Source organism: Balaenoptera acutorostrata, chromosome 10 (assembly GCF_949987535.1).
Source record: "Balaenoptera acutorostrata chromosome 10, mBalAcu1.1, whole genome shotgun sequence".
Lineage (NCBI taxonomy): Eukaryota > Metazoa > Chordata > Mammalia > Artiodactyla > Balaenopteridae > Balaenoptera > Balaenoptera acutorostrata.
In genome coordinates, this window is record NC_080073.1 from 32,901,410 (window position 1) to 32,922,497 (window position 21,088).

General features: G+C 41.8%; 1 protein-coding gene across 5 annotated transcripts in view; it reads left to right on the plus strand.

Moving 5' to 3' along the window:
* ARHGEF3 (Rho guanine nucleotide exchange factor 3) overlaps positions 1-21,088 on the plus strand; it is a 309,968-nt gene that overhangs the window by 276,895 nt on the left and 11,985 nt on the right. For all 5 annotated transcript variants that reach the window (XM_057555566.1, XM_057555565.1, XM_028169116.2 and 2 more), the window contains 5 exons: positions 6,973-7,143; positions 9,808-9,870; positions 12,014-12,110; positions 12,271-12,347; positions 16,934-17,191. In XM_057555566.1, coding sequence (XP_057411549.1) covers positions 7,111-7,143; positions 9,808-9,870; positions 12,014-12,110; positions 12,271-12,347; positions 16,934-17,191 — 528 coding nt within the window. In that variant the 5' untranslated portion in view covers positions 6,973-7,110. The remainder of the gene's footprint in view (positions 1-6,972; positions 7,144-9,807; positions 9,871-12,013; positions 12,111-12,270; positions 12,348-16,933; positions 17,192-21,088) is intronic.

Here is a 21,088-nt window from a genome sequence, read left to right on the forward strand (position 1 = left end):
ATTGAGTTACTTGTAGTGAGGTGAATGGACCTAGAGTCTGTCATACAGAGTGAAGTAAGTCAATCCATTCAATAGTAAGCTATCTGCTACAAAATAGCAAGGGTAAATGTAGAGAATTTCCCTGGCTTGAACTCTTTATTGGAGCATGTTATCTTTGGCCATAGAGACCTTCTGTTTTGGGAAGAGGACAAGGGAGTACCCCACGGAACAGGCAGCATTAACGAACCAAATCTTCCATCATGCCTAACATGCTGGGTTTACATTTCCTCTGACACGTGTAAAGGGGCCCCCTTTTCCCACCTACAGCATCTTTTCCATATATCCAGTTCAGGCATAAACATGAGCACCCATTTCCTAAATCTGCAGTATCTGTGCCTGCTATGGCCATTGTTATTTTAGCTGCCAGTAATTATGAGCTTTGGGCTTTTGACTCATTTTCTGGCCCAGATTCCCTCATGGAAACTCTTGCTTGTCCTGGAACATTTTTCAGTCCAGGCCCAGAATCCCCATAACTAGGGGGACCTATGTACATGATTCTGTTTTGAATCCAGTCCCTTCCAAGCTGGGTCCCTTACTTTGAAGTGAGCCTCTCCTGGTCACCGTGAACCAGTGTTTCTCACGCCAGGGGACATTCAGCAGCATCTGCGGATGTGTTGGTTGTCACAGCTTGGGGTGGGGGGGCACTACTGTCATCTAGTGGTTAGAGGTGAGGATAATATTAAACATCCTTCAATGCACAGGACAGCCCTTCACAACAAAGAATATTCTGGTCCAAAACGTTAGTGGTGGCAAGGCTGAGATTCCCTATCATAGACTGAGAAGTAGCCTGAGACTCATCTATTTGGGCACATGCATTCCAACACACTTTAAATTTTACCCTAGAGGAAGCAGGGTAGGATATTGGTTAAAAATTGCAAGGGGGGGCTTCCCTGGTGGCATAGTGGTTAAGAATCCGCCTGCCAATGCAGGAGACATGGGTTCGAGCCCTGGTCCAGGAAGATCCCACGTGCCACAGAGCAACTAAGCCCGTGCGCCACAACTACTGGGCCTGCGCTCTAGAGCCCACGAGCCACAACTACTGAAGCCCGTGTGCCTAGAGCCCGTGCTCAGCAACAAGAGAAGCCACTGCAATGAGAAGCCCGCACACCGCAACGAAGAGTAGCCCCCGCTCGCCGCAACTAGAGAAAGCCCGCGCGCAGCAATGAAGACCCAACGCAGCCAAAAATAAAATAAATTAATTAAAAAAAAAAGCATATAAAAAAAAAATTGCAAGGGGTGGGGAGAGTTGGACTCAAATAGACCAGACGTGGATTGTCATCCTGAGTTCACCATTGACCTGGGTTTAAATTCTGGAGCACCATTCATTAGCTGCATGACCTTCAGCAAAGAATCACCCTCTCTGAGCCTCAAGTTTCCTCATCTATAAAAAAAGAGTAGGAATCCTCACCTCTTGGGCATAGCAGGGCTCTAAAGCCCCACTCACAGAGCCCAGCACATACAAGCAACGACATTCATTCATTAAGCAAAATTGTTGAGGTCCTACCATGTGCCAGTGTTGGTGAATCCATCAGTGAACAGAACAAATAGACACCCTTGTCTTCAAGGAGCTTACCTTCTATTGGGAGGAAACAGACATGTCAGAAACAAACCGGTAAATGGTATCACACAGCACATGGTGAAAGAGAGCCAGAGCAGGGGGATGGGCAGTGGCAGGGGCCCTGGAAGGGATGCAGCTGTTCTCCTCTCAAGGCATTCCTCTTCTTTGGGTTTTTCCTCCTAGCGGTAGTCACTTTTTCTCTGCTAGCTCCCATCCCCTCATCTACCTGTGGCCAGCTGTGCTGATGACTGGGAGGGGTGCAGGTGTGGTGTGTGGTCAGCACCGTCACGAACACCCCCCCATGGCTTGGGCCTGGTTGGCTGTGAGCTGTCTCCAGGGCCAGCCAGCTGCTAACCACACCTCTGTCCAGCATTCGTTATTTCTTTGGGATTCTTCCTTCAGCATCCTTCCCCTTTCTAAGTGAAGTTTTAAAAAGACAAAATGTTTGTTTTAATCCATCCAAATTAAAGGTGTAAATCTGAAGTTTGATTGGTCCAAGAGCCACTCAGTCATTATTCCTAAAACTGAGCAAATGCATTCCTTCTTCTTTTTTTTTTTTTAAAGATGTTTTCTGGCTTTATTTATTTATTTATTTATTTTTGGCTGTGTTGGGTCTTCGTCTCTGTGCGAGGGCTTTCTCTAGTTGCGGCAAGCGGGGGCCACTCTTCATCGCAGTGCATGGGCCTCTCACTATCGCGGCCTCTCTTGTTGTGGAGCACAGGATCCAGATGCGCAGGCTCAGTAGTTGTGGCTCACGGGCCTAGTTGCTTTTTGGCATGTGGGATCTTCCCAGACCAGGGCTCGAACCCGTGTCCCCTGCATTGGCAGGCAGATTCTCAACCACTGCGCCACCAGGAAAGCCCAACATTCCCTCTTCTTAACTGGACTCAAACTCCAAGAAGGCTGAGTCCCATCTGACTGAAACCTCCCTGCGATGCATGATTTGCATGTAAACAGCAGGTACAGTCCCCGTAGTAGAAAGAGCTCAGGTTTTGGAGTCAAACAGATCTGGTTTTGAATCCTAGCTGGGGAGATACCTTAGCCTCCCTAGCCTCAGTTTAATCATCAGCCAGATGGGAATAAACTCTCACCTTTCAGGGTGGTTGTGAGGATCAGAGAGAACTCATCAGAAGTACTAAGCATGGGCAAGTATGTACGGCCCCTCTGTGATATACGTGGTGAACTTCATCCCTGTCCCTTCCCCCTTAGTACCCGAGCCCGGCAATCACAAAGGAAAGACAAAACCAGGAATTCTTAGAGATAGAGCTCCCCTAGTATAGCTCACCTCTCTCTTTTTTTCCCCCAAACTGCAACAGAAAAAAAAGTCTCCAACTCTGGGAAATTTTTCAATAAAAACATAAAAATATGTTCAATCTTATGTTCGAAACATGAAACTGAAATTAAGATGTATTTGTTCTTCCTATCAGATTGATAATAATATCCTATTGATGAGTGTGTAGAAAAAGGTACTGTCATATACCTTTCTGGAGACTATGAAGTTGAACAGACTATTTGAAGGTCAATTTGCCAGTACTTATCAAATGTTAAGAAGTTGATACTTCTTAGACCAAGGAATTCTACTCAAGGAATCTGCCTTACAGAAATACCAGCATAAATACATAAAGGATGTTCACTAAGGCACTTTTTATAATAGCCAGACACTGGAAACGATTTTAATGTCCATCAGTTGGAGGTTGATTAAATCCATGTGGTCCATCCAGACTATGGGACACTAACTCTGTAGCCATTAAAAAGAATGGGTGGAAAAAAAAAAAAAAAAAAAAAAAAAAGAATGGGTGGAGGCTCAAGAGGGAGGGGATATGGGGATATACGTATACGTATAGCTGATTCACTTTGTTGTACAGCAGAAACTAACACAACATTGTAAAGCAATTATCCTCCAATAAAGATATAAAAAAAAAAGAATGGGTGACTTAAGAGGTATAAACTACTATATATAAAATAAATAAGCTACAAGGATATATTGTATAGCACAGGGATTATAGCCAATATTTTATAATAACTATAAATGGAGTATAATCTATAAAATGTTTGAATCACTATGTTGTACACCTGAAACTAATATAATGTCGTAAACCAACTGTACCTCAGTTAAAAAAAAAAGAATGAGTGACTTAGGACAATGGAAATGGTTTCAAGCTAGAGGTAGTGGTTGCACAACACTGTGAATGTACTAAAGGCCGCTGAATTGTTCACTTTCAAAGTGGTTAATTTCATGTTGTGTGAATTTCACCTCCATAAATTATTATTTTTTTTAAGAGTGGGACTTATATTCTAACATGGAGAGACATGTTGTTGAGTGAAAAGAGAAGACATTCTGTTTTCTGTGAATGTTAGCAAATGCATGTGGAAAGACCTCAAACAAACTTATAGCAGTTACTTCTAGAAGTGTACTTGGGAAAATGAGGGGATTTGTACTTAATTTTATATTTTTTTGTATGAAAATTTAAAGTTAGCCTAAATTACTTTCAAACTGGTGGTAGAGAGGGGGGACACTTGAAGTTGGTCAGGGGCTGACACTGGAACAAAGAAGGCGGTTGATTCTCTCAAGTGAAAGTGGAAAATGTCTTTGATTTTGAATCTTCTTTTTTGTGTTTTCCTCTCTTTCTGCTGTTTAATTCCTGCCCCAGCTGGCATCAGAACCGCAAACTGAGATGAGTGAGTTACTTGGTGACTCACTTTGCTTGTTTTGACCTTTCCGTGCCTGTGGCTAATTGATTTTGAGTGCCGGGGGGATCTGCAAGCATTAGTCTGGTCACTGTTTATAAAGGCCTGTTTTCAAGAGATCACAGGGATTTGTGAGATACCATCAGTAAACTGCATTTGGAGCAAGTACTTTCTTGACCCTCACAGGGCTGGTCCAGGGATCATGAGCTCATTAATGAGCCCAGGAGCTCACAGGTGCCTAGGCCAGCCTGAGGAACTGTGTTACTGCTTGCAAACAGAGCTCGCTTCCTGCTTCCAGAAGGTTGTGGTGATACCCTGAAGCCCCTTAGACCGAGGGGCAGTTTCTTTTTACGTTTTTCATTTATTCATTTTTCTTGAATTATACAAATTTGTAAACTAGGGTGAAAATTACCTATAATGTCATCAGGCAAAAACAATAGATTTTGTGCCATTCCCTTGGTATCTTTGCTCATGTGCATTTTTTCATGATTATAAAGTGTTCATATACAGATTTTAATCCTAATTTTATTTTAACTTACAAAGGAGGGATTTTTACCTGTTAAAAGTATCTCAGGGGCTTCCCTGGTGGCGCAGTGGTTGAGAGTCTGCTTGCCAGTGCAGGGGACACGGGTTCGAGCCCTGGTCTGGGAGGATCCCACATGCCGCGGAGCAACTGGGCCCGTGAGCCACAATTACTGAGCCTGCGCGTCTGGAGCCTGTGCTCCGCAACAAGAGAGGCCGCGATAGTGAGAGGCCTGCGCACCGCGATGAAGAGTGGCCCCCGCTTGCCGCAGCTGGAGAAAGCCCTCGCACAGAAACGAAGACCCAACACAGCCATAAATAAAAAATAAATAAATAAAATAAAATAAATTAATTTAAGAAAAAAAAGTATCTCAGAATTGTCTTAATGGCTAGATAACATTCTATCAAGCAGATGAATTATAACTTGTTTAACAACGCCCTTATGTTGAATAGTTCTTTTAAAATTTTCTTTACTTTCTTAAATTTTATGGTTGAATCTCAAAATATTTGGAAGCTACCTTATAATGTCTCAGAGATGATGGCTCATATGTCACATGCAAAGTCAGTTCCTGCCCTCAGTAAGTTTGTAATTCAGAGCAAGTGACCAATAAGTATAATAAAATCTGATCATCACTATATCAGAGAGATGTCCAAATTGTTCTGGGAAAGGATGGGAGAACACTGGTAAAGGCTTCCTAGAGGAGGTATTTGAGTTATATCCCAAGGACAGTTAGGAGTTAGCCAGCAAGGCAACGAAAGAAAAGCATTCCAGGAAAAGAAGACTGCTTGAAGGAAGCACAGCAAATGGCAAAGCATGGTACATTTAGGGAATGGCAGATAGCCTAGTAGGGCTGGAGAATAGGGGGCTCATGGGTGAGTGGCAGGAGGTGATTCTAGATAGATAGACTGTGGTCAGATTACAAGAGGACTTCTGTGCCAAAATAAGGAGTTGGAACTTCACACTGAAGGCCATCGACAGTGGCCACAGCCATGGCAGGGAACACTTGCTAAATAAGAATGTGGCTTTTCAGCACAGCAACACCTCTTTGCTTTGGCAGTTTCCAGTAAGTGTGTTGAAATCATCTAGGACGAAGGCTGAAAATGATGCATTCAGCTTTCTTCTTGATCATTTGTATTTGTCAAGAGAAAGCACTGGGGTAGCATGTTTCAGCCACAGGGGAGGACTTTGGATGATTAGACCACCCCAAAGTCTACCAGGACCTCTTTGTAAAATAAGAACATAACTCGGGACAGGCATCATTTGATGCCAAGATGGTAACTGACAGAGAGAACCACAACTGAGGCGAATGTAAGCAGAAAGAGGAATGTATCAATATTAGCCCTTAGTCTTAGTGGCTCTTCCTGGCTTCAAGCACACTGAGATCCAGGGACTGAGTGTGGGTAGAGCTTGCTGCTTCCCTCCTTCCCTCCCTCGGACTCTCTCTCCATCCCTCATTCTGTGTGTCCTTTTATTCTCTCCTATAGCAGACACACTCTTCTGTGTGAACAGAGAGAGTTGCTTCAAGAAACTCCTGCTTATGTTATTTCGTGAGCTTACAATCCCAAAGGAAAAAGCTTCTGCTCTTTCTCCCATGAAGCACACAGCAAATTTCAGGGAATCGCGTGTCCCTCTCTGAACCAGGGTGGTGGAGTACTCTGATTGGTCAGGTCTGGGGGAGCCCGCCCAAACTACGTGAGAGGGGATACCCAAGGAGAGTGGGCAGTGTTCCCAGAAGGAGGAGGAGAGTAGGAGTACTGGCCAGATGTTCTTTTTGCTTTTTTTTTTTTTAAGGACATCCACTACTGTTAACCTTTGTTGTTCTCAAGAGCGGAGGTGTCCACGGGAAAAAAGTAGAGCTCATCGCTTGTCTGAGCGCAGCCTTTGCGCGTGCATTTCACCTGAAATGTTCTTGTGCTGTGGTACACTTGGTTATCCCGGTCTCGCAGAACGGATACTCCCTTCATGTCTCTGAAGGCGGCCCCTTGCCCGATTTTCCTTAGCACGTAGGCGCAAGACAATGCCCTACTTCCCACAGGCCTTGTGGCATTGTCCTCTCTTTCTTGCAAATGTCTGATTTATGTTCTGTCAGTAACAGGAAGCCACTCAAACGATCCACCCAGCCCTGCTGCTGCCCCCGTGACGGTTTGTTTTTCTCATTGTTCAGCGCTCCATCAGCTTCCGCAGCGAGAGCCGCCCTGACCTCCTCGCCCCCAGACCCTGGTCCAGAAATGCCGCCCCCTCGAGCACGAAGCGGAGAGACAGCAAGCTGTGGAGTGAGACCTTCGACGTGTGCGTCAATCAGATGCTCACGTCCAAGGAAATCAAACGTCAGGAGGTAGGCTGGGACCCCCAGAGTTGCCCGTGTGTCTAGAACAAGGCACACTGCAGGCGAGAGCCAAGCTGGGGACTACACCGCGGTCTCCAAGTCAGTTCTTCACTGCATTGATAGAAGGACGACAAATGGGGATGTCAGACCTTTTAAGGAGCTGAGAAACCAGCATCCAGCTGGGTGGGTGTGGCCCTGACTTTTAAAAGAAACTGATGTGGGGAAAAAAAAAAAGAAGAAACTGATGTGAAAATCTGAATTTACAAAGAAGATGAATCAGGAAGTGTCTGTTTAGGACCATAGAGTTCACAGAAATAATCATTTTAGTTATATTTTAATAGCAGCTTCTAGAATATTTTAAAATATTCAGTTTATGAAACTTTGATCCAGTTTTGTGGAAAACTTTAATATGGAATGCAGTTAATTTCATTCCCTGTAAATTTTCTGTATCAGTAGCCTAGATGGCTATGATAATACTACTTTATAGAGAACTTGTCATGTGCCAGGCTGTGCTAAACACTTCAAAGGTGCATCATCTAATGAAATCCTTGGAATATCTATTTTAGTGGAGAACCTGACACTGGCAAAAGGAGTACTTGAAAACTTTCTAGGTTTTTGACTCCGCAGTTCTCTTCTAGGACTTTATCTGCCAGGCACACTTGTACACAGATGAAAAGATGCACGTGTAAGGTTATTCATCACAGTAATGTTTACAATAGTGCCAGAAAGAACCTGAACATCTATTACCAGGTCCTGGTTCCATAGTGAATGTCCATATATTCTGTAAATATAGAAACACGAGAAGTGATGATATGTACGTATGGCTAAGTGAATAAAGCAAGGCACAAAGTAGGGTGGTATAGTATGCTACCATTTATGTAAAAAAAGTAAAAATGAGTGTGTGTGTGTGCATGCTCACATATTTGCTTATAGACGCATAAAATATTTCTGAAAGGACATATAAGGAGCTGGTAACATTGTTGCTTCCTGAGAGGGTAACTGGGTGGTGGGAAGGAGGAGGTGAGAGGGAAGTTTTCACCGTGTGCCCATTCCTACACTACAAATTTTGAACCATGTCAATATTTGTCTATTAAAAAATGAATAAATAATTTTAAAATAATATGTACACTGAAAAAATCATTTGCAGAAATATGGCAGAGTCTTAACAGTGGTTAACAAATGGTATTGTGAATAATTTAAAATTTTCCTCTTTATACTTTTCTGTGTAATAGTGTGCATATATAACTTGTACGGTGGGAAGGAAGGAAGGAGGGGAGGATTGATTCTGCAGATGAGGAGATTACTAAGGTACAGTGAACACGAGGTCACCCACCTAGAAAGTTACAGAGCTTGAGCCGGGAACCAAATCCCATGGTCTTCACAGTGACACTGTGCTGCCCACTGCCCTCCACAGACACCTGACTGTGGTGTATCCCAGTATGGGGTTCTATGGTTTTCCTCTCTTGGGGGCCACATTGAGCTCTGGTAAAACAGGCATACAAGGAAATCTGAGGAAGGTCCAAGTAAAAATATTTAATTGTATTGCAACCCCCCATTTCCTGGTTTTGATAATGCTCTCTAGTTATGTAAGATGCCACCATTGGAGGGAGCTAAGTAATGGCTATACAGGGCCTCTCTGTATTATTTTTGTAACTTCTCATGTGAGTCTAATTATTTCAAAATAAAAGGTTAAACAAAGTAGAGTACCCGGAGGGCATGACATGGAAGCTTTACTGGGCCTTGAGAGGGGTCACCATGCACTGGCCTCCAGCGCAGTGTTCTGCCTCTGCCCGCTGGGCCAGGGAGCACATTCATTGTCCTGCTCTCCACCAACCCCAGGGATGGAGGTGTTCTCCAAGCCTGCTCACCTCTTCCCTCTGGTCTGAAAGAAACGTAGTAGTCACCACAGGCATGTAGTTCTTTAATAATGTAAAGTTTGCCAACGGTTGAGACTCTCAGATGAGCGTGAAAGACTGTTCTGCACATCATAGCTCTTAAATTATGATGGCTTAATAGAAGCAAATCAGTGTGTCCACTTACACACTCTTGCACACAGCCAGCTCCTGTAACTTTATTTATTGTGCAGTGCGGGGCCAAGAAGTAAGTTAGAATGAATTAACTTCACCAGACACCTAGAGTGATAAAATATTGGATTCTTCTTGCAATGCAGCCTAAAGACAAGTGGCTGATGGGAATGAAGCTTTCTGTTGAGATTTACCTTCTGTTGAATAGAAGGAAGACAAATTGTGATGGCCCAATTAATAATAATTCCATGTCCATCACTGAGAACAGACCCCGAATCATTTATTATGATTGCCACTGACAAAAGAGACATGGAATCCATGGCTCAAACTCTAATTATTTTACCTAAAATAGTTCCATCTTGTTCAGCTGCATCACAATTCTGTAAATGAAATATGACTTGTTGGATTAGAAACATATGTGGAAACTCTTTCTTCCACAAACAAATAGGCACATTACACAGAAGTTTTGCAAAATCTTTTCTTTTTCGGTTTTAGCCACTAGATGCAATTGGTTCGGGTCAATTTAACTTCTTAAGAATCCTTTAAAAATCCTTAAGAAATAAGTAGATTTGGGGCTTCGAGCATCAGTTGAATTTGGTCTCGAAAATGAAAGGAAAGTTCAGTAAATGTGTTTTATCTTTCCTTGCAGGCGATCTTTGAGCTTTCTCAAGGAGAAGAAGATTTAATAGAGGACTTGAAATTGGCAAAAAAGGTACATTCGAATCCAGTGGTCCTTTGAGTCACCTCCTGCTTTTTTCCTCTGAGTAATTTCACAGTTCTAAGATTGTGTTTTATGAGTACTCATTCTATGACTAAGACAGGTCATCAAAAATTGAGAAGAACCTACAAACCAAGTAGTGGGGAAAATGTCTCAAAGCAGGAAGGCTCTAGACCTGGCACCATTAGGGGTTCTCCTCTGCAAGTCTCTAATGCACCGCAAAGAATACTTCAGTTTAATCGAAGGTATTCATCGGGCCTGGCTTCACATGCATTTCATTGTCCTAGAAGTCTCACACGCAGGTCCCCTTCATCCCTGGGAGAGAGTGTGTAGACATCTGAAACTGGAACCATGTCTTAGAAAGTCATTTGAAGCCCATAAGTGGGTAAAGTGGTTCACTGAGGCAACTGCACACTACCATGTAAGTTAGGGTCTTTTATATGGAAACTTGTTTTTAATCACTTTGTGTGTGGGAAGGGAGAGGAAATTCATGCCTTGTAGTCTGTATAGTCTTGACAACAGCCTTCCTCGAAAACCTTTCCATTCCACTGACCCCCATGGAGGCTAAAATCCAGAATCCTTCATCTGACACTCACAGCCTCCTTGAAAAATCAGAGGGTTGGAAAGATACTTCCCTTCTTTTAAGTGTCCTTAGTCCAACTTTATGCTAATGTCCTTAGTCCAACTTTATCCCATCTGTAGCATTCCTGAGAAATGGCTATCCAAGCTTTTCTTGGAGGCAGCCAAGAAACTGAGTTCTGGGCAGGGCTGAGGAGGAGGAAGATGGGGAGGACAAAGAAGGCATTTAGGGACTTCCCTGGTGGCGCAGTGGTTAAGAATCCGCCTGCCAATGCAGGGGGACACGGGTTTGAGCCCTGGTCGGGGAAGATCCCACGTGCCACGGAGCAACTAAGCCCGTGCGCCACAACTACTGAGCCTGCGTGCCTAGAGCCCGTGCTCTGCAACAAGAGAAGCCACCGCAATGAGAAGCCTGTGCACCTCAACGAAGAATAGCCTCTGCTCACCGCAACTAAAGAAAGCCCGTGCGCAGCAATGAAGACCCAACGAAGCCAAAAATAAATAAATAAAATTAATTTAAAAAAAAAAAAAAGAAGGCATTTAACTCTGGGAGACATCTTGCTGGTCATAAGTCCAACTCCTCCTTCCTGCATCAAGATTTCCCTTTTTCACTTCTATCCTTTGCTTTGCTGGTCCTACCTTCCTGGAAACCCTTCCCTTTCCTTTCAACCATCCATATCCACCTATCCTCCAGAATCAAACTCAAGTCTCAGTTCATTCTTCAACAGTATTTACTGCCTCCTTCTCTATGCCAAGCAGCTCATCTTTAAATTCTCCCTTAGCCATTCTACCTCTAATTCTCCGATCCTCTAGAGCAGTTATGATTTGATGAATTTTTGCTGCAGTGTGACAACTGTCCTATTTTTAATCTTGAACTGTTTTTTAAACATATATTTAATTTTCCATGCCTTTTTTTTTTTTTTAATCTTCCCAATTAGCTTTATAAAACTCCTTCAAGGCAGGGACTGTGCAGTCTGAGTGTTTGTATTCTGTTGCAGTGCCCTGGGTATATTTATGTGTTCATGTGGTTTAATTGTCATTAATAAGAGGTAATAAGATTGGCAGAGATTTTGCCCTCTTTGCTTCAAATCCATAGTAAAGGATACCAAGCACCTTTTTTTCCCCCTTCCTTTACTTAGTTTAAATATGGACTAATTGAAAAATAACCTGCTAGTAACTAATTTTGTATAAAGTGGGAGCTTTTCAAGCTGCTGGACCTTCAATAAAGTTAATTTTTAAAACATTATACAAATCAAATCTGCGCTATACTTAGGATTTGTGCCCTTTCCGAGATGTAAGATATACTAGAATTAAAAAAAAAAGAAACTTTAAAAAAATCTGCTTTGCTTTATCAACAACCACAAAAGGCTCAAAGCAATACTGGATTCTCATCTGCTCCAACCACACCCATCTGCTGTTTGTGCAGCATTATGGGAGAAGTCGTGGGGAGAGCCAAATATTTTGTTATTGCGTAGGGCCTCTCAGAAGGCATTTACATTAACAACTTACTTCCTCTGATTTTAAATGTTTGCCTCCATCTCTTGCCCTTCTTGTGCAGGCCTATCATGACCCCATGCTGAAACTCTCCATAATGACAGAACAAGAGTTGAATCAAATTTTTGGAACACTGGACTCCCTGATTCCTCTACATGAAGGTATAATTTTGTTACCAGAATGAGTCCTGACTTGTAGCGTTAATTGAGTTGTCTTATAACAAGTCATGGTTATGTAATAATGTGAGTAACCCAAAATCTCCCAGCCCTGTTCATATTTGAATGCCTAACAAAATAAGCATTCTGTTTGTTTTTTTACCAGACCTCCTTAGTCAGCTTCGAGATGTACGGAAGCCCGATGGCTCAACTGAGCACGTCGGCCCCATCCTCGTGGGCTGGGTAAGAAAAGTTCTCTGGTCTTGATTGAAGATAAATTTCAATAATGTAGATGGAGTTTCATTTTAGCGAGACTCGTTTTATTGGCAAACACTGGTTTCACATCAGAAAAAATTAAAATAGCAAATTTCTAGTAAAATTTATCATTACATTTAGCCTTTATCTCCTCAAAGCATGGAAACAATTTTTTTATTATTATAAATGTACTGCATTTAAAGATAACATGGCCTTTGTGCAATAAAAGAAGTAAAGGCACATGTGAAATTGTTACTAGTTTCACATTAAAGAAAGTAAAACTAGTTAATATTCACATCAGGCCAATTACGAATATAATTATTACATTTTTTATTCTAGTAAAAATGTATGTACAGCTTCCTGTCCATCACTAAGAAAGCTTTTATTCATGCTACAAAAAAAACCTCTTACAGTCAAATGTCATTTCATAAATGTTGTTAGTGTTTAGCATATATCTGATTCTAAGTAACTTCTTAAGAGAGCTGGTTATTATGCTGATCTTTATCCCAATATAACCCATACCCTTTCCTAATTGAAGAAATCACCTGTGACTTTAGGTTACGGGTTCTAATTTATGGTTCTGGGGCTGCACTGGTGTTGTATTGAGTGCATAACGTGGTTGTTCAGTTGTAATTTATTTTAGACAAGGCACGCACTCTCTATTTTGCCACAGTCCCCACCACTCCCTATTATGCATTTCTGTTTCCTTCTGTGAGTCCTCGAGTGTTCCACCCCTGCCCCAGGTTAGTTCAGGAGTCAATTTTAGCACTGAGGCTGAAATATCCCAAGGGTATCTGAAAGGCAAGTAATGTTCTAAGATGAATAATTTAGAAAACCTGCCTTAATATTTCAGGAGAGATCATTCATCTTACATTTTTGACTTTGATTTTATTATGAGCCATGTTAGATGGCTTAACTTCATTAGCCCACAGAGAAATTTCTCTAAAGAGAGTTAGCCAGCTGGAGACAGAGGAGGTGTAATGAGAAGAGAGAGTCTGCCTCAATCTTTATTAAACTTCCTCAGTCTGTGGATTGCTTCGGTGGGAGTGAGGGCACAACTCCAGAATAGCATGATGACCCCTCTGTTTTTGACAAGATGGCAATGTAGAACTACAAGGTTTCCTCAGACGTCATATACAAATTGTCAGTTCATGCCAGAAGCAAAAATGAACACATTTGCCTTGTTACTAATTTTTTTTCTGAAATAAATGCACTTCATTAGGAAATTGGTTTGATATGGGGGTAGATTTTGCAGTCATTTTCTGTACATACCCCAAAGAAGTTTGACCATGCCGGTCCATTGCTATCTGGACACTTCCCACATCAAATGGGAACTTGCAGCTTGAAGAGCAGCCTAAAATTAAACAACTGGCCCACTGTTACCAGACCTCATGAGAAACGGTCCTTATTCATCAGGACCGATGAGCAGTTAAATGTTTTCCCTCTTTTAACTGCAGATGTGTCCATGTGAGTGGGAATTGTAAACCAAGGGGTACATCTGTTTGAGTTCTGGTCTTTTTAACAGAACAAAATAAACATCTTAGTGGACTTTGAATGAGAAAAGTCAGAGCCCATTCAACCCATGAAAAATTGATTTTTTCCCCCCAAAGGAAAAAAGTGAAAAAAATAAAAAACCCTTTTAAACAAGTGAGTTTCCCAAGTGAGATAGCCCTGGCCAGTCCTTTTGACCTTAGAATGAATCAATTACTTTGAAGACCTTAAACAGAGGGGTGGGTTTTTTTTCAGGGAACCACCCTCGTTACTGAAGATCAGTAACCATAGGTTGGCCTGTTCTCATAAGCCTCCCCTTCTCATAAAGAAACAACTTCCCAAGTGACATCTTCATGCTAACATTTTTTCAGTAATGAAGTAATTTATCAAGTCTCCAAGGCAGCAAGTTCTCATGTTAATTTGGGTTCTCATTAAATTTGCATTCCAAAGAGAGAGGCAGGGTACACGGAAGCAAAAAAATACATTTGCTCTATCACTTTTCATGTTAGGAAGATAGAAAGAATTTAAAAAAAAAAAAAAGCTGAGAGTTTCCCTTAGAAATTCTTGATAGTCTACTTAAAGAGGTGGTGAATAGTTCAGAGCTTTCGAGGGTGGTGAGGAGGCCAAACACATTTCAGACTGGTTTTGTCTCCAGCTGAGCAAGTAGTTTTGCTTCTCTCAACCACAGTTTCTTCAATGAAAATATTCTAGGGTTAAATAATAATAATATTAATAATAGCTGTTACTTACCAATTCTTAACCAGGAGCCAAGCTCTTGTTACACTTTTTATCTGCCATATCTCAGTATCTCACTAAAAGAGGACATTAGTATGTGCATTTTGTAAGTGGGGAAACTGAGGCTTCTGAAGGGTCACCTGACTATTAACTGTCCGAGTTAGGCTTTGAACATGATACTCCCTGGTTCCAGAGTCTGTCCTCTTAACTACTGAGTTATCACAGCGTATTTTGGAACCAAGATGTGTATATTCTTCATTCCCTATCTAGTTAAAGTTCACTTGTGGCTTTTTCTAGCCAGTGGGCTGAACCAGATAGCTTTTCAGGTTATGCTCAGGAAATGAGCACCTTGTGAGCTGTGAACACAGGACCAGAGCCAGATTTGGTTGCCATGGCAGCAGAGGCGGCAGGATCAGAGAAGGTAATGGCCCATTGGACAGCAAGTGGCCGTGTGGTTGGGGTTCCTTGCTAGTTTACATCTGATGGTTACTACTGATTTGTTTCTCCATAATGAAAACATTGGGCATTCCCAGGTCTTTTTAAAAAGCCAGGAAGTGGAAATGCAAATAAGAGGGCCTGAGTCTCTTTTTAATTAATTCTGAAGATCTAAATTACAAGCCACAGCGCCACATCTGTGTGTGTGTGTGTGTGTGTGTGTGTGTGTTTCTGTGTGTGTGTTTAAGTACCAATCATCATTACTTTCAAATACAACATTGAGGAAAGAATTTCTGTAGCTCTTTTTAACACAAATAGAGGGGTTTTTTAAAGTAACATGTAAGGAATGTAGACATTTCCAAGGAATGTTAAATTCGACAGTGAACTTTTAAACATTACACATCCAGGGTGTTTGTGCATGTGTGTGTGTGTGTCTGTGTGTGTAAGCACCAATTATCATTACTTTCAAATATAACATTGAGAAAAGAATTTCTATAATTCTTTTTAACACAAATAGAGGTTTTTAATAACATGTAAAGAAGGTAGGCATTTCCAAGGAATGTTAAACTCAACAGTGAAGTTTTTAAACATTACTTTCATGGTATCTTGTTTGGTTTCAGTCACTGAGAAAATAATTTCAAAGAAAGGTATAAAAGAAGTAGCAGAATAGTTAAACTTTGACCCATTGTTCAGATGCTGCCACAACTTATTTTTAAGCTGTGTTCACAAACCATCAAATATTACCTAATCTGGTAATCCATTAAACATTCATTCTTTTGTTCATTCAGAATACAGACTTTGAATGTTTATTGTACAGTAGGCCCATTGCACAGTATTAAGGATGCAGAAATGAAAGACCCTCTTGCCACTGTCTTGCAATGAATCCCTCCACAGAGCAGGAGTTATGGTAAAAGCGGCTTCCTAGTCCAGGGAGAGAAGCAAACATAGCAGGGCCAATGGCTGCATTTTATTGCCTCCAGTGACTTTCTGGAAGCTGACAGCCCGTGCATTAGGATGCTGTCCTAGGGAGGAGTGGAAAAGGGAGATGAGCAGCGCTTTCACAGAGTCTCTGACTCCTTGTTTGCACCATGTGACTGATGGGACATGTCAGGGAAATTAGTATTTCACTGGAAGGAAAATAGTGGACTTGTGTTCCAAAGTCTTTAAGCTTCAATTGTTCTTTGCATGGAATTGTGATGTTAACCATTAGGTATAGCCAAGAATCATTCTGGCCTGTCAGAACTAATTTAAAAGATGTTTCTAAATGCTTTCTGCATCTAATTTTTTAGTAATTATACTTTTGCTTTAACTTCTTGGAGTGCTTTATATTTGGTCCGCCTTGGAATCAGGTACCTTAAAACTAATGTAGAGGTGCTTGCACTGGGCCATGCAAAGGGCTGGGCTGTGGAGTCTGACTCCTTTCTTTTTGTGCCACTAAGTCTTCTAGATTAGTTTCTTATTAATAATTTTAAAAGAACCTTTATTTAAAAAAATATAGGAGACTTTCCTCTCACCAGATACTTTTGAAAGTTTAGGACAATTCTGTATGCATATGCCATAATTCCAGTTTAGGAAAATTCTGAATTGTGTGCATATACAGTAATTCCAGTTCTTTTGTGTCTAGCTTAGATTGGCAGAAATGCAAACAAATTATTGAGGTCTTAACAATCAAGAAAGTAAACATGCCACTAAGAAAATAACTTTGTGCAAGCAAGCAGGAGCTTAAAGAACTATCCGTTGCGAGCCATTTTGAAGATTCCATTTCTGTCTCCTCCAGCCATCTAGGTAAAGGAATGTTGGCCAGGCCTGGAGACCAATTAGGTTTTCTTCATTCCCAATGAGTGATGTTAGCATGTAGCTTCAGAGCACAATTATTTTAATGCTCCAACCCTCCTTTAATGTTCCTTTCTTAGCTGCCTTGTCTCAGCTCCTACGACAGCTACTGCAGCAATCAAGTAGCTGCCAAAGCTCTGCTGGACCACAAAAAACAAGATCACCGAGTCCAAGATTTCCTGCAGCGATGTTTAGAATCCCCCTTTAGCCGCAAACTAGATCTCTGGAATTTCCTTGATATTCCAAGGAGCCGTCTGGTGAAATACCCTCTGCTTCTTCGAGAAATCTTGAGGCACACACCAAATGATAATCCAGATCAGCAGCACCTGGAAGAAGCTGTGAGTTTGTTTCTTTCTGTCTTGCCTTGTTGTTTTCCCCAATGGCTAGAAGGTGAAGGGTCCCTGGGTACCAGGACTCAGGAATCTTGGGTTCCAGGCTTGGCTCTGACATTAACCATGTTTTGATTCTGCAAATCAACACTATTCATAATCTATAAAATGCAGTATTTACATGAAATGCACTCTGAAGTCCCTTTAATTCTAAAATTTCTTGATTCTGTATAGGTGACTCTATAATCTGTTTGTTACAGTTGCTGACTGTGAGGGTTAAGATCTCTGTGGAGATTTTAAATTGAATAGCTTTGTTTAGTTAGCAAATGAGAGTTGCCTTTTCCCTTTTACCAAAGCCCATTTGTGAAGTCAACACCCATTTAAGACCCAGCTCTCCTTGGCCCCAGATTGAAACATCAATCTAGGAGCCTAGTCAAACCTACTCCCCAGCAACTGTATTGAGTACGGGGCTGGATGGTTTGGGAAATACGGATTCTTCCGTAGCAGCAGTAGAAGACCAGGAAAAATGGGGTCCATATTGTGAGACTCTGGTGAACTGTGAGCGTTCTGCCCAGAGAGCTCAGTTCTGACTGTGGGGCTCTGCGGGGCAGGGCAGAGGAGCAAATGGCCTGGGCACAGGTGTGAAGAAATGACAGGACAGGCCATGCCAGGGAATGCCATGGATCAGTCTGCCTGGGGTTGGCGATACTCAGAAAGCAGCAGGAGAAGGGGCAGAGGTTGGTGGTTCACACTGGTTGTAGGGAGTTTTAAATATCAATTTGAGACATTTTTCCTTTGTTGTGCTTTTGTTTTTTAAGTAGCTTAGATTCAACGTTCAAATCCCAGCTCCATCACTGACAAGCTGTGTAATCTCGGATGTGTCACTCTTCATCTGTAGGACAGGGGACAGAGGAGACTAGGGACAGGGAAGCAAGATGGGAGGATGCTGTGGTGGTCCAGATGTGCAGTCTTGGAAACCTGCTTAGGGAGTCAGCAGTGGGTGTGGAGGCTAAGAGAGCCTCTGTTCAAAGAGCTCATTGCCTGACTGGGTCTGGGACAGTAACAGAAGGTGATATGCAAAGGTGATTGGAAAATCAGAAGCCTTGAGCCTGTGGCGCAAACTGCCTATCTCTTCCCAGAGAAGGACTTAACTTACTTAATAGTAAGTAGTAACAACAACAGCAATAATAATAGTAACACCTGCTGACATGTAGTGAACATCTAGTAAATCAACTTTATGTAATTGCCTTATGGGTTATGTATCTCATTTAATCCTCATAATAACCTGTGAGGTACCCGTTCATGTTAGGGCCGTTTTCCTTTTCCAGATCAGGCTTGGGGGCGTTAAATAACTCACCTAAGTCCAGGGCCAGCAAGTAATGGAGTAGATATCTGAACCTTGTCAGTGTAGACTGCAAATCTTATGACTTTTCCACTTCTTTATGATCCTATGGAGCTGAAAGCCTGGCTACTTCTTTAAGCTCCTGTTGCCTTTGGAATTGCAGAGAGCTGTCTGGCCACCAGGCTTTGTGGAGGGGCCTCACTGGTACAGAGGTGGGCCAGTTGTCCGTGTGGGGATAGAGAAGAACAAGGAAAGACTCTCTCCTGATTCAAGAGGTGTTTGATGTGTCTGGCAGGCCCAACATACAGACTAGCCTACCAATCCAGCATGATGAGGGATGCAGACACCAGGGATGAAACCCATCTCACTTCATCGTGTCTGTTTTCATTACTGGGAAGAGCAATAGCGTTGCCTCCTCTCCATATTTCATCCCAGCAAGTGTGTGGTCTGTAGGAATGAGAACAACAGGGAGCTCAAACTAGTCTAAATAATTACTTTTTTGAAGCAAACAAGCCTGCTCTGAATTTTACGGTAAAGATTTCTTCTTTTTAATATGCAGCATGAAAGAATAATGCTTTGTTTTTAAAAAAAAAACCCAGTGAGCTAAAGTTTGAATTTAAAAACAGATAAGAATATGATTGTTTGCAATATGAAAGGATGCACCAGTTTCCCTCGTGCATAAAATGTGATGCCATTTTAGAAAGTTGAATCTGCACCTAGTTATTCAGGCAGATTTATGTGTGAAGCATGGTATACCTGCATTTGAAAGTGTCTGCAAAGCAACTCTTCTAAATGCCCATTTACACTATAAAGGCACAGCAGTTTTCCCCCCTTCTTTTCAAAATCCCTGTGGCATTACCGTAGATGAACAGAAATATTTAGCCCTGTACTCCTGAGTGCATTGTGAATGTTTGATAACCATAAAGTCCACAGTACCAATGTAGCTTGACTTATATGTGCCCTGAATAAATTTTCCACCTATGAAAATGGAAAAATCAGGGAACTCTAAGTAAATTGCTTCTACACCAAGCATTCAGTCTTATGATTAGATCTAAAGAAAGGTCTTGCTTTTAATGCAGTGGGTAAACTACATCTGTATTAAATTTCTTAGTAGTATTTTGGAGGGTTGATAGAAATTTCCCCCCAAAGAGAACATCTTAAAATAGAACTTTGGATATTCATATATTCCAGATCTGGTTGTTTAATGTTTTAAATTCTAAGGATTGTTTCAGCCAGAAAATGATCCTGCAGACCATCTCTTCCCTCTGCTTGCCACTGTTCCAATTTCTTAAAAAGTATCACTGGAATCAATGGGAAGAACAGTCCTGCTTTTGATGCAACAGCAGTGAAGGCTGCTGTTCTTGGTCCATGTCGGGAGCTGACGAGTAGATGATATTACCGCACAAGGGACTAGACAGACAGGACCTTCAGATTCTACTTTGAGGATGACGATTCCAGCATGTGTGGGTTTAATCCCTGTTCTGTTATAAGTATCTTTTATCATCTTCCTTTACCAGCCCCTGCCCTTCAGTTTGAACCCAAATGAGAGATACAACAATAAATTTAATTTAAATGCACAACTACCATGACTGTTTGCTATTGGCAATCTGCTATATGTAACTTTATTCCTCGCTGTAATTCTGCAAAATAAATTCCTCTCAAGAACCAGTGCAGAGAGATTAGACATGGTATGCAGGTGGATTAGTTCATGGTATACAGGTCAGTATAAATACAAAATAATATTTTCAATAAATGAAAGCAAATCCAGAGTTTCTATGATAAATATAGACATAGAATATGGAATAACACCAATTGTTTCCATTCTTTTGTCTCTTTTTGTTTTTTCAAACACCTGAGAGAAAAGCAGCATTTGAGAGTAGTCATAGCTGCCTAAGGAACCACTGTGGCTTTTGAGTTTATTAATCTTCACGTGAAATGCCCGCTGTTCAGTTCCTGAGTTAAATTAGGAAATGAACATATCTTTATGCCTATAGTACATCTTCCTTCTGGTTTCCTGGATACTTGCAGGAAATTCAGAAAATTAACTCAAGTACTGATTAATTCCAGCTGCCCAGGTACACCTAGTAATAGCAGATAAGATGAACCACAGCAATTAATGCAAAGGTGTTTTTTTGTGTTTTTTTTGGTTTTTTTTGGCTGCGTTGGGTCTTCGTTGCTGTACGTGTGCTTTCTCTAGTTGCGACGAGCAGGGGCTACTGTTCGTTGCGGTGTGCGGGCTTCTTGTGGTGGCTTGTCTTGTTGCGGAGCACGGGCTCTAGGTACATGGGAAGCCCCACAAAGGTCTTTAAAAGCAAGGAGAGACTTCCCTGGTGGCTCAGTGGTTAAGAATCTACCTGCCAATGCAGGGGACACACATTTGATCCCTGGTCCAGGAAGATCCCACATGCCTTGGAGCAAGTAAGCCTGTGCACCACAACTGCTGAGCCTGCGCTCTAGAGCCTGTGTGCCGCAACTACTGAGCCCACACACCACATCTACTGAAGCCCGCGTGCTCTAGAGCCTGTGCCCTGCAACAAGAGAAGCCACTGCAATGAGAAGCCCGT